Below are 13704 nucleotides of genomic sequence, written 5' to 3' on the forward strand. Positions count from 1 at the left end.
GTTAATAACGCGTTTAACTGACAGCACTAATACTAACATCTAATATCAAATGTTCAAAACAAACACAATTTGCTAAAAGCCTATCCAGTGACCAAATAGTAAAATTCCCCTGACAATGAATGCGTTTCCTGATGTTTCTTTGTCTAGAACCCACCTCTGCATTTACATGATATTCCAAGAATCTAATGACCAGCTGAAAGCTTTTTTTCACGGTAAATATGACCAACCTGTCATGGTGGATGATGAGGGCGATGGCTTCGAAAAGAACAGCATTCTTGGCGTTGGAGTGCTGGACCTTCTTGGACTTGGGTGGCTCCTGGGCTTTGTTGAGGATGGTCTCCAGACACTCGGTCAGACGACTTCGCAGCGCTGCATCCTCTGCAAAAACAAAGACTCCTAGCCTTTACTATTACCACACAATTTCTTCCACAAACTCTTAGTATAAGAGCGTCATTACACATGCTTTATATTAACAATGAATCAAACCATTCTATGTTAGGTCACATTATGAAGAGAGACATCACAGACGTCAGTCCCCATGTTACTGGTTTTCTGCTGGACGTCTAAGTAAACTCAGGCAATAGCTAATTAACCTCATTATCCAAAAGAATTAGATAAACTGATATATTATATCAAAGCTCATTGCTGTTTTTTTGTTGGTGTGTGTTGCCCTTTAGCGGTGTCGGTACTAGGTAGGTGTATTTTTTCATTTTGGACAGAGCCAGACCAGATCTTCCCCCCTAATAAATTTCCCAAAATGTTGAATTATACCTTTAATTGTAAGCTCAGGAGAAACATTAGTCTGTATTGGTGGGTTTCTGAGAAATGATATTATTCAATCCGGACTTATGTTTCTCTGATAAATATACACTTAACCGTCTCTGCAAACCTACGCAGATCAGGGCGTTATGGGTAGCTGTAGGTCGCAGAGGCTAGCAGGGTACCGATGCGTGCACCTCCCCAATTTATATGTATGCATGTATGTGTGGACAAGCAAGTTGATTGGTTGATTCAACTGCTGTTTGGAGGTGGAGACAAAAACAAACATAACATACAAGTATAAAAGACACGGCCACGCAAGCGCGTACCGTTGTCGCTTGGATACGTGTATCCCGGAGAAAGATAGTGACGCATAACTGTCAATTCAAGTTCCATAAGAGCCAGCTGCCTACTACAGTTTTCTCTCCTTTAACCAGTACATGCAGATGAAGTTCCACTAATCACTTGTCACGTGACGGGACTGTGTGTTTCTACACATTATGATTATAATTTCCCCTCTAGAAACCACATGACTGCACTGTACCATACCAGGTGGAGGGTAGCACTGTAGCAGGCGCAGCAATTTCACAGACAACCATGGTGCGGCAACAAAGTAGTATGTATAGTCCTGTAGATCGATGGACGCGGAAGTCACAATCTAGAAAAGAAAATACGAGGTAACACGTCAATGCAAACATGTTGGAATCAGATTGTATCTCTGATCTCAGTAAGATGAAGATACCATGTGAAGTTCCAGAAAGACACTCACCCTACTGAGCCTGGCCACAGCCAGTGAGATGGATGTTTTGAAGTCCTCGGGACTCTTCTGGGCTAGAGTGGTAATAAGGCTGGCGGCTGCTGTTACCACTCCCTGACAACACACAGAAAAACCTTTATGCAAAAGTTACAGACCAATGGGCACTATATTTCATCAATATTTCATGTTTACAGAGATTAGAGAGAGTGAGCTGCCAAACAAAACAGACGCCGCATCCCAATTCCATGCTAAAAAATAGATTTTAAATTGATTCTTTTCCCTAGAATCGATATTTATTTATTTATTTTTTAATACCAATGAATCACCTTCATATTTTCTGTTTATTTGCTACTGCCGACAGCGAGTACATCATACCCGCTTTCTGACCGAAAGCAGAATATCCATATTATGTTCTTCTTTATGAAATAAGTGTCAGACTGACTGATTGACTTGTGATGTGCATTCTTCTTAGAAAACAATTAGTTTTTAAGAAATGTCTCATGATATATTGTCTCTAGAAGGGTATTATTCAACTTTTGTTTTTGTTAAAGAAGGAAAAGAAAATCGCAATACTCAATACTATCGAATCACAATTCTTCTAGAATCGCAATAATTGAAAACTACTGCAATACAAATCGAATAGGCACCCATGTATCCTGAAAGAATGGAATCGGGACAAAAGCACATCGTCCTAGCCCTATTTACTACATACTTATTGTCATATAGTATACCGTTTTATATTGTATACTGTTTTTTATAGGGCTGGGCGATATGGAGAAAATCAAATATCACGATATTTTTGACCAAATACCTCGATATCGATACCGCAACGATATTGTAGGGTTGACGGTTTTTGGTGCTTTCACAAAATATTTACACAATGACATTTTTGATAAATAATCATCAGTAATGTAGATATAATAACTAATTGGTAAAGGCAAATAATAAAACAGTTACAACAGTCTGGTAAGTTCAGAAAATGACTTTACTGTAATGCAGCCTTTAAAACCAGAAAAAGACAACACTTATGCCATATTACGATATTAAAATATCCAAAATCTAAGACGATATCTAGTCTCATATCACGATATCGATATAATATCGATATATTGCCCAACTCTAGTTTTTAGCAGTGTGCATACTGTCTGCTTTGAGTATACTTTATTTTGTCACTTCCCTAATGTGAACAATAGGGCTGTAACGGTTCCGTATTTGTGCCAAACCGTCATGATATGGGGGTCACGGTCCTAACTTGTACCTGTACGCGGTTATCAAAATGTGTTGAGGAATTCGAACACATGCCAATGCACATTTAACGGCATCATATAGACGTGCCAATCACCGGGACGAGGAAAAAGCAACCCGTATTTTCAATTTCATGGCATAGGAAATGGTTTTCAGTTGTATAGCCCATTGTGACCTGTCGCCTGTTGAGAAAGTGTTTGTACAGTGTAATACAGAAATGTTTGAAATGTTCCTTATTTTTATAATGAAAACAACATTATACCAATTTAAGGGAAAGAAATGAAGCATGGCAAAATGCTAACTCAATCCCCAGCAAGTGGATTTTCTGGATGTCTGTTTAAAATAAATAAAAAAGAAACCTATCCTTATGCATTTGGGTTTTTTTCCGCTGTACCGAGCTCGCACCGAACCGTGACTCCTAAACCCGGGTATGAACCAAACCGCCACTTCTGTGTCCCGTTACACACTACACACTCAAAACTACAGGTCTTACCAGGTGCTGATCGTTAAGCAGATGGACCACTCGTGCTGTCCATTCACCCATTGGCACTAGGTCAGGAGAGGTCCTGTTGAGCCGTAGCAGACACAGTGCTGCACTCTGCTTCACGCTGTCCATCGTGTCCCTGATAGAGGCAAGCACAAGACAACTTCAATCATTCGAATCCAATACATACCCAATATACAATTCAAACCGTCACAGTCACAATTTCACACCTAAAAAATCAATCCTTAAAATGTCATCCTGTAATCTTAAACTCATCAACCACTGGACCCAACATATAATACGCAACAATAAAGTGAGGGGGAACCCGTTAAATTGTGTGGGTCGATGTGATTTCCCGGCTCGCATCATCTCAAAATTTAAGATCTTTCATAAATATAAAAGAAGACCATTTTATGGCCTCATATTTTAAAAAAATTGAATTTAAGGACTAAGACTTTTTACGGATCTGAAAATATCCTGCTCTGATACAGCAGTAAGAAGAGCTATCAGTAGAGAGGCATGTTGAAGTACACGCATGCATTGTTTTCTATAAATATCCTGGTGTATGTGAAGGCAATATGAATCCTGCGACGGAATGGTGGATTGCACCACGTACAATGAAAACCACAATATAAAGAGGCTATTACAGAATATAAATACAATGACTAGCTTTTGCAGAAAAAATGCTGACCATAAACAGAAATGGGGTCTAAAATAATGGAAATCCTACAGATTATAATTTACAGTCAGAAGCTGACTTGAATGCCACTGTGTGTATTTGCTTTTGCTACAAAAACAGGAATTCTTACAAGCAATTTCTTATTTTGTCAGATGCTCTTCAAAAGTTACGAAGAGATGCTTATGTCCAAAACTGACTTGAAACTATTGACTAACATTAAACCTTTTCCATCAGTTCAAAGTTGTTGTTTTACATTAGTCTCGCTGTGAGGAAGCGCCCGCTCTATAGCTATTTTGCTATTTGGTTCCCTCACTAACTATTTTGCTATTGTGTTACCTCACTTACTATTTTGTTAATAAAAAAAGGTAGACATTTATTCTCATTAGGTTTTCTTTATCTGAAGTTCCTACATCAATTAACAAAGACGAAGTATTGATTTTTGTTTGGATGAAAGTTCACTTTTGGATAATGTAACACACCTGATGGCTGACCTGAGTGGTGACCAGATTGGCCAGTTTGAACTGGAGAGGCGGGCTCTAATCCTATCTCTGTGAGTAGAACGTGAGAGGTTTTTTGGACTGTTTGTTTGAGGAGCAGCAGCAGAACCGTTTGAGCTTGTTTTTAACTGAAAATAAAAGTCTACCAGTTTTCCCAGCAAACCTTCCTGCCAGTGTGATCATTTATCAGCTTCTTGGTTTCTCTGAGCTACAACACACCTTCTTCACCTTGCAACACTCGCATTGCCAGACCTTCCCCCATTATTGGCATTACTTTAAACCAATCGCAATCGTCTTGGGCGGCGCTAAGCGCTAGGGCGAAAATCCAATATCACGATATTCTTGACCAAATACATCGATATCGATATTGCGGCAATATTCTTGGGTTGACAACTGGTGTTTTAACAAAATATCTTCACACTTACATTTTAGATAAATAATCATCAGTAATGTGGACATAATGTCTAAGTGGGGGTAAAGGCAAATAATAGAACAGTCCGGTAAGTGCAGAAAAGTACATCACTTTACTGTAATGCAGCCTTTAAAACCAGGAAAAGACAACACTTATGTCATATCACGATATTACGATATCCAAAATCTAAGACGATATCCAGCCTCATGTCCCGATATCGATATAATATCGATATATTGCCCAGCCCTACTAAGCGCTGGTCGCAATGACGGTGCCTCTGCAAAATAGCCTCAGGAAGGAACTTGTTTTGGTGGAAAGTGTGTACGTTCAAAGTCTGTTTTAGTCGTGCGAGAGAAAACTCAGATTGGACAGATAGTCTAGCTAGCGGTCTGGATTTACCCTGCAGAGGATAGTCCTCATAGATAGTCCTCATAAATCCACCGGAGTTTAAAATTCCAACACAAAAGAAAGCAGAAAGTGACGGATATCCGGCCGAAAATGAGGGACATCCGGCGAGATTTCCGGCGGCACCTGAACAATCTCGGAAGTGGAACGTCGTGGATATGGACTATTTTGACGTTAACAACTTGGCTTTTTGTTTGGGACTTGGAGCCAGCTGAAATGAAGGTTTATATACGAACCCTGCCACCAAGATGCTGGGGATTTGAGAAGCAAAAGCTTCAGCCATCTCTCTGCTGCCCACATTAGCAATGCAGTGCAGGGCCAGGTTCATGAAGGTGGGGTTGCGGCTGGCCAGGTCATTCTTAATGCCGTTGTTGATTAGACTGATCAGGTCACTGTTAGAGTTCACCAGCACGGAGATGAACAGGTAGCCCTGAAAGGGGACATGGGGAACATGTTTTTAGTGCAACTCCACAATATAAAAAGGAGAAACAACATATGTCAAGTTATTCATACACCCCTTAGTCCCCACCCCTTCCCACAAACATATTTGCATTAGGGCTGAAGGATTAATCATTTTCAAAATCGAAATTTGAAAGAATGCGATAAGCTAATTGTGAATAATCGTTGAATGTTTGGTGTAACATTTTTTATTCCTCTGTCCAATAGCCAAATGGCTAGTGAATGTTAAAATTTTACCAGCCACTCAATAGATGACCTTTTTTTTTGGGCTGGTGAGTGAAGAAAATCTACCAGCCACTTGCATATTGTACAATCATTAGGCTAGTAGATGGTTTAAAGAAATGTCCTATTTTCAGTGGAACTTTCATTTATTTTTAATTACTTTATTAAACATGGTCGTAGAAGGTGCAATATATAGCTTAAAAACAAATAATATATATCTATAGCCGCAATATCTGGCAGAAAATACGCAATTCGATTTTTTCCCCCAAATCGTTCAGCCCTAATTTGCATGACAACTTTAGACACTGGACGAACAGGAGGACAAACTTACAATTTGTTTCTCTGTGTACTTGTTGGAGCTGAGGAGGTTGACAGCCTCCATGTGTCCAAAGTCGATATCATGGCCCAGAAGAAAGATAAAGAGCAGCTTGCAGACATACTTTTTTTTACTGTAGCCGTCCAGAGCCTTGTCTCCTAGCCACACACGTACAAATATACACACACGCACACACATCCACACCCACAGATAGGGATTTGAATGTCTACATGAAGTTAAAAAAAACAACAGAGGATTTCAATGGTCTGACATTGCCCTGTGAGTACAGTGGGCATTCAGTCATTCAGCCACTGTTTAAAGGGGGCTACTCTGTCCATAGCCGTTAGTCAGGAAGTGGAACATGCTTCTTTTCTTTCCCTTGTAGTAAGTCTGTAAAGTTACTTAAAATGCTTCTTAGTGTTTAAAGAAGCTCCAAGCTTTTTATTTTTACTTTAGCTAAATAAATGTTGAGCTGAATTCGATCATTTCTTACGTGGGAAAATGATTGGTAAAATTGGTATTTCTTCCAGTCTATTTTCTTTAAAGAAAAATTGATCTGACAAGTATTAAAGTGATCGGTGGAATTTGTGTTAATGGCTATGATCACAAGTTTGCAAATTCATGGAAGGACTTGACTATTGTTGTGTTTTTTCTCAGGACGCTTGTCATCAAAAACTACAGTAGCTATCGTGGCTGTTGCTCTTCATAATGATATCAGACCTTAGCACACTTGAAACCGTTTAGCCAAAGGGCAAATGCATAACACAAGCTCCACAAGGCACTAAAACACAACAGTAAAAGGGTAAGTATGCTTGAAACTAAAGGCTTGATGAGTTGTTGAACAATGTCTGAAATCTCCTTCCCCCCATACTATCCAGCCTTGGATTCGGTGTGGCTGACCTTCAGAATACTTTCAAAAAAGCGCATTAGCTAAAACAATCACAGCCAAAGATATTTGGTCAAACCTTGGAATAATGCGGGGGCAGGAGGGCACAGAGAGAATATGCCACAAAATGAGAATGGGCCAGAATGCTGGGAACTAACTACTAACAGAGGAGGTAGCGTCATTCTGGAGCACACTAATTATAGGCTGCATTGAACAGGTGGCAGGAGAGACAACACCAACACAGGATTAAGACAGACCACATACACCAACAGAAGATTTACACGGACAAATTCACAGTGAGGTGTGGGAACTTTTAACAGTGCAGACACAGCAGCAACAGCCATTGAAGAAAAAACTAGAAAGAAACGGAAAAGGGGGAAAAGCCGAGACAGAGTCACAGCGAAGCAGGTTAAAACAGCAACAGAAAAACCTTGTGTGTCATTGAAGGCAAAAGTTTTTATTCCAACCTAAAAAAAAGACAAATCTTTGGATGGAATGAGAACCAGTCCAAGTTAAGCCGGGCTTGTCAGAAATGTTCACCTACCTTTAAATTTGGAACGGATGTTGGCCAGTTCTTTGTTTATCCTCTTAACCTCGGCCTCTTTACTTTTACCTGCAAAATATGTCAAGATATTTTGCATGTTAAATAGTGCTGCTCGTGACTTTGAATAAATCATACTCACCCGTGTTTACACTGCTTTGTTCTTTCTCTCTTTTTTTTTTACAAGCTGAGAGGAATAAACTCCACTTGCTGTGTTCATCATAATGAAAGAATGTGTCCCTTAATACAACATTATGGCTCTTTTACGTGGTTTTATAAAAAGGACAATGGAGCTCCATGATACAGAGACATAATAGCTTCATTCAGTGAATACCTTATTAGTACTAAAGAGGACCACCTCCCCACCCCCCCCGAAACGCCTGAATTCTCTGCGTAATGGATTCAAGGTGCCTGGAACATTCCTTTGAGAATCTGGTCCATGTTGGCACGTAAGCATCACACAGTTGCTCATTTGCACCAAAGTGAATTGGATTAACAAAAAATGATTTTGAAATGTTCCTGTCAATTGTGACTAGGGTTGGGCGATAAAACGATAACGATATGTATCGCGATAGACACGTAATCAATATCAATAGAAAATGCGGCCGATAAAATGTTCGATAACTTGTTTTTCTTCATCAGAAGAAACCAGAGATTGTGAAGCAAGTTTGGTTGCATGAACAAAGGCACTCGCTCTCTGGTAACCTAGCAACGTAGGGAGTGACACTCTAACAGCCAATCATGTAACAGTATCAAGTTTGGTTGCGCCACATCGCTGTCTCGTGTTCTTCAATAACAGAACCGGCGGCGTGGAGTGATAAGTGGAAAGTGAGTGCCGCAGCGGCGAGGAAATTGTTGATAAAACAAAAGTCAGTATGGCAGTTTTTGGGGATTTTATAAGTCTGACCGTAGACAGACCAATGTCGTCAGACCGTCGTCCCCACCAACACTGGTACTACCACAAACTTGTTTTACCACCTTAGCCGCTCACACTTTGAAGCACAGCCGTGATTCGCCAGCAACGTCCAACAACATCTGCATCTGCTACACGGCACAAGCAGCAGACCACCATGGAGAGGTACTCTGCATCAGCGCCTTACTAAACGCTACAAAGAAATAACGGAGGCAGACATGTCTGTTCAGAAGCCAGGTTACCAACCTAGCACTAAACCTGCAGAAAATAGTTTCTCAGGTTTCTTATATTTAACATTTTGCACTATTTTATTACACTTTATGAAGCATTTCTTACTTATTCTTTAATTTTGCACCTTAATGTTAAGAGATAATTGTTATGTGTTCATTGTGATTTTAGACCTATGTTTACATTTTAATTATTTGAGTGTTTTCCATGGTTGTGTTGACATTCCTGCTTTATAACTGAGGGGATTATAATCAGAGGAAGGTTAAGTTTAAAATAAACATGTTTAAATTTAATATATTTTTCTCCTGGTCCTTATTTTAAATTGGTCATAAAAAATATCAATAATTATCGATATCGACCGATATGAAACACTTATATCGCGATACAGTTTTCAGCTATATCGCCCAGCCCTAATTGTGACATCTGTATCTCGCAATTATGAGGTCAGTATCTCATTACTTTGACAGTGTTTTCCCTAGGTTAAATGGTACGTTTTTCAGTTTTAAAAAAATGTCATTATTATTACCATATCTATGTCTAAAACATTAGAAAAGCTAGAGCCGATAATAAATAAATAACACAAAAAAAGCTTAAGCATTGTCTGTTGGTTTGTTTTTATTGTGGAAAAACTGCTGCTGTAACAAGTGAATTGTGATAGTGGTAGTATTATCTCCTACATACAAAACTTGGTAAAGAAGTCCAATAGAGATAGGGGTGTAAGAAAAAAATCAATACACTTGAGTATCGCAATATTTTATTTTGCAATACTGTATCGATTTTCAAAAAGGCAATAGAATTTTTTCTTTTACTTTCAAAAATGCCTAGCAGTGCCTGACTTTTTGCTAGAAGCTAACAACATGGCTGAACTTTGGCCTACTTTATCAACATTAGCTCACTAAGAACCTGTGAACCACAATCCCAAACTGGCAGTTTGATTTTCTGTGTACCAAGTTGTTTTATCTAAAGTAAACTTCTTTGACTTTTATGAACATCGTGTCTTTTTTTTTTTTTTTTATATTAGTTTTTCTAAAATAATACTTAAAAAAAAAATATATATATCGCCTTCCGCATAGTATCGCAATATATTGAATCGTGACCCATGTATCGTGATACGCATCGTATCACCAGATTCTTGCCAATACACAGCCCTAAATAGAGACCACCTACAATCTCTAGATCTGAGAAGTCTTTTTTGTTAGTTTTAATGCTCACATTCATTTGGCTTAGTTGGTACCCAAATATAAGCCTTATAATGGCAGGGAAAACCCTGTTTGAGATATTAATGTCATAATAAAAAATAAACTCTCAGAAACTCTCATATAAGATCTGTATGAGAATATCATCTCATAGTCACAACTGAGGTTATGAGTTGGTACGGCAGCAGGATTTAGGAATTTAGGCCTTTAGGAAAGGACACACAGGCTTTTAGAAAAATGTAGGGCTGTCAAAATTAACGCGTTAATTTTTGCGTTAATTTTTTAATATTTAACTCGTTAAAAAAAATTAACGCAGCTGTGTTTGTTTACTTCATGTGGCGGCTGAGAAACGTAATACGTCTCCATAAACACCAGGCGGCGCTACTCTGTATTGTTGCCCAAGTAATGAAAACAGGCAGCTGATTGGACGAACGTGTCACATGGGTTTGTTTTCTCCGGATATTGAGAGCCAAACTGTCATGGCGGCCGTTCAGAATACGATCTCATATTGTACTAAGATAGTTCACTGAAACATTTTTCTGAAAACATTTTAAGCGAGAAATAGGCCGTGCAGTTGCTGAATCTGTCTTCATTTCAGCTCAGCAAAGGTCAGTTTAGAAGATTTTCATCCGATTTTGAGAGACTAGTCACGTCACCTCACTCCGCTCGCCATTTCCGGGTGAGTCCCGACTGCCCTGCCGCCGACTGAACATAGGCTCGTTGGAGATGAACTGCGCCTCGCCTGTAAAGTAGACGAGAGCAGGCGACAGCAGCCGGGGAAGGTGACAAAAATCTGCTCTCAAGTCAGACAGTTTCTAGCCGTTTCCAGCAGCCTTCAGCAGGACTAAATAAGCCAAATTGTTGCTGCTGTTGTTCTGAAAGATATTAAACATTCTGAACTTAGCAGAACCTTTCCTTTTTTGTTTTTTTCTTCATATTTGCAAAGTTAAATGATTTAGCATTTAAATATCCATTATTATAAGCTTCAGTCTCAATTTAAAAAAGCGATTAATCGCGATTAATTACAGCAAATTGTGCAATTAATTAGTTAATTTTTTTTAATCGATTGACAGCCCTAGAAAAATATAAACTATGGTTTGGTGTTGAGCAAAAGCAAAGAGTTTTGGTCTTTTATGAGCGTGAGCCTACATGCACCAACCTCTTCAGCGCAGATCAGCAAATCATAAACAGCTCTGGTGACTTTATACTGTAGCCATAACACTGGAATTGCAAAGATAATAGAAACTGTTTGGGCTCCGAATGTACTTGCTGACAGTATACACTGAAACAGCAAACATTCAGTTTGAATCTGTGAGCTGTCGGAGCTGGGACTGGTGTCCGACAGAGCAGATCAGCGTAATCTTTTGTGTTATGACTGGACATTGAACATTCCCAACAAAGTGCAATGCCTGAGCAACGTTGACATAAACATGTCACTCATATTAGCCAATGACCACAATATCTTCTGAATCTTCAAACCAAAGAAGAAATGAAAGCAAATGTAACCACATTGAGTCATCTGTATCTATCGTAATATTTCCTCAGGTGGTGACGTTTGTTCACATTGTACTTAATTATCAAGTAAATTAGGTAAATGAGGTATTCTCATAATTAATACTAATAAAGCCATATAATTACAAGATATTTATATAATAACTATGATAACTTGTCCCAATTACACAATTATAAGTCACAATTATGTAAAGTCATAATAATGTCTGAATTGGTATGGTTATAGACCTTTTTCACAGCAGACATGTTGACATGTCATAGTAGGAAAAGCACAGGTGTATTCAAAACCATTACTGATGGCTGCATTCCACTTAGGAGAGTCCCTGGTATTGTGCATACGGACTCACTGAAATAGCTTACTGGGACACTTGATGGAATTGAGCCGTCTTTAAGGTTATCAATTTCAGCTGTGCTTTTCCTACTATGACAAGTCAAAAATGTCTGCTGTGAAAAAAGTCCATTATAAAAACCCTTTGGTGAGTGCAATGTGTTGCCATACATTTTCTACTCAGAGCAGCAGCAAGGCACAAGTCTGTGAGTAATTCTAAAATGCTTGATAAACACTTTGGGAAAACGGAAATGTTAGGCAACGTATTTGGCAACAGTTCTGCAGTGTAGAAATACACTTGCATGCACACACAGTAAATATGGGATACTTTTGTGTGACTTAAACTGACAGCCAGTTCCTCTGAAGGGTTCTAGCTGGACGCTTAAAAAAAAAAAATCACAGGAAATGTTAAGGCTCTAGTTGGGCGGTTTTTAAAAAGGACAGAAAACCTGGCAACATGTGTAATATCCACCACACCAGAGCTGTTCATCATTTTAGATGTGCACGTCCTTTAGACGTTACCTAAAACATTCCTCACAAAGTCTAAACTGTGAGGCTGTAACGTTTTACAAACAATGTGTAAATTGTGTTAGAGACTTCGCTGCATACGTGTCAGGAAACTATTTGAAAACTAAAAAGCACACAAAGCTAAAACGCTACAGACTAATAGAAATGTCAGTTTGGCAGTTTCTCCAGTTAGCCCTACGGTCCACGCCCTTCGGCATGACGTTAGCGACTGGAAGCTAGCTAGCGGCTAACGTTAATTAGCTTGTGCAGGCTAGCAGTCGAGTGGTCCTATAAACCCACTTTGATACATTAAAGTGACCAAAATTGTGGGTAAAGGGCAAGGGACACACTTTTTGACATGTTTTTGGGAACCCGCTCTTCAGATAGTAAAAAGACGTTACACCAGCTAGCTTGTTACTAGCCTAACTAAAAGCTGTCTATGATTGTGATAAACAAACTTACAGTTCCTGATGTCAGAGATGAACACGGCCAGGCCACGCATCCCATCCCCTTTAGAGACTGCAGGCATTTTGCTTATTCCCTGTTAACGTGACGTGTTTTTCTTCTGTATTTAAAGTAGCCTAACTATATAGAGTAACTTTGTTTCTGAGTTTTCTAACCAGCTAACAAGTGCTGTGTCGGACAGGCAGCCCCGATATATTTTGACTGAGAGTGATACAGGAACCAGACAAACTGCGGCTGCGTTCGGTACTGTCACATCCCGAGCTAACCTACAGCAGAGCTCCGTTGGGCTGCGTTCCATACATGTGGGGGTTATTCTTCTTCTTTGGAGTTTAACGGCAGCCGGCATCCGTAACGTTGCATTGCTGCCACCTTCTGGAACTATTCCTTTACTGTACCATCTTCTTCTGGTGATTTTTTATCTACCATGTCCACCTAAGGTGATACTATTACCCAGACATAATTGTCTGAGTTTGTGCAAATCCTTCCCTCAGTGTAGTAGGCTATTTACTTGGTCTTCACCCTACATGTCCACAATGTTAGGAAATCTCCTGGTCCCGCACTATCTTGATTCTTTCTGATTTTCCATTGGATCACAACAGCGCTATTACCATAGGAATAAATGCCAAAAACCCTTTTTTTAGTGCATGCAGCTTTTCTGATAGACTCCATCTATTTTCTTATGTAGTGCAGTTCCTTATTTTCCATAGAATTCCAGAGCCTTGTGAGACTCTCAGAATAGGCAGATTGTCAAATTTTGCTGGATCTGAATGGGACATTACAGCTGCCTTTAGTAATTGCCATTGCATTTTTGGACGTTTCATTTTTAAGTGTTGAATAGCAATACACTGATAGTGTTTTTTTAGTGTATACATTTTAAATTTAATTATTTTATA

The 13704-nt window shown here is 39.2% G+C and overlaps 1 protein-coding gene across 2 annotated transcripts in view; it reads right to left on the bottom strand.

Annotated features, from left to right (window-relative positions):
- LOC114555487 (AP-2 complex subunit alpha-2) overlaps positions 1-13112 on the bottom strand; it is a 34834-nt gene extending 21722 nt beyond the window's left edge. For both annotated transcript variants that reach the window (XM_028577917.1, XM_028577908.1), the window contains exons 1-8: positions 12809-13112; positions 7666-7734; positions 6251-6393; positions 5475-5668; positions 3255-3384; positions 1529-1630; positions 1309-1417; positions 228-378 (exon numbers count right to left, since the gene is read on the bottom strand). In XM_028577917.1, coding sequence (XP_028433718.1) covers positions 228-378; positions 1309-1417; positions 1529-1630; positions 3255-3384; positions 5475-5668; positions 6251-6393; positions 7666-7734; positions 12809-12875 — 965 coding nt within the window. In that variant the 5' untranslated portion in view covers positions 12876-13112. The remainder of the gene's footprint in view (positions 1-227; positions 379-1308; positions 1418-1528; positions 1631-3254; positions 3385-5474; positions 5669-6250; positions 6394-7665; positions 7735-12808) is intronic.
- Positions 13113-13704: the final 592 nt, after the last annotated feature.

This window comes from Perca flavescens, chromosome 1 (assembly GCF_004354835.1).
Source record: "Perca flavescens isolate YP-PL-M2 chromosome 1, PFLA_1.0, whole genome shotgun sequence".
Taxonomy (NCBI): domain Eukaryota; kingdom Metazoa; phylum Chordata; class Actinopteri; order Perciformes; family Percidae; genus Perca; species Perca flavescens.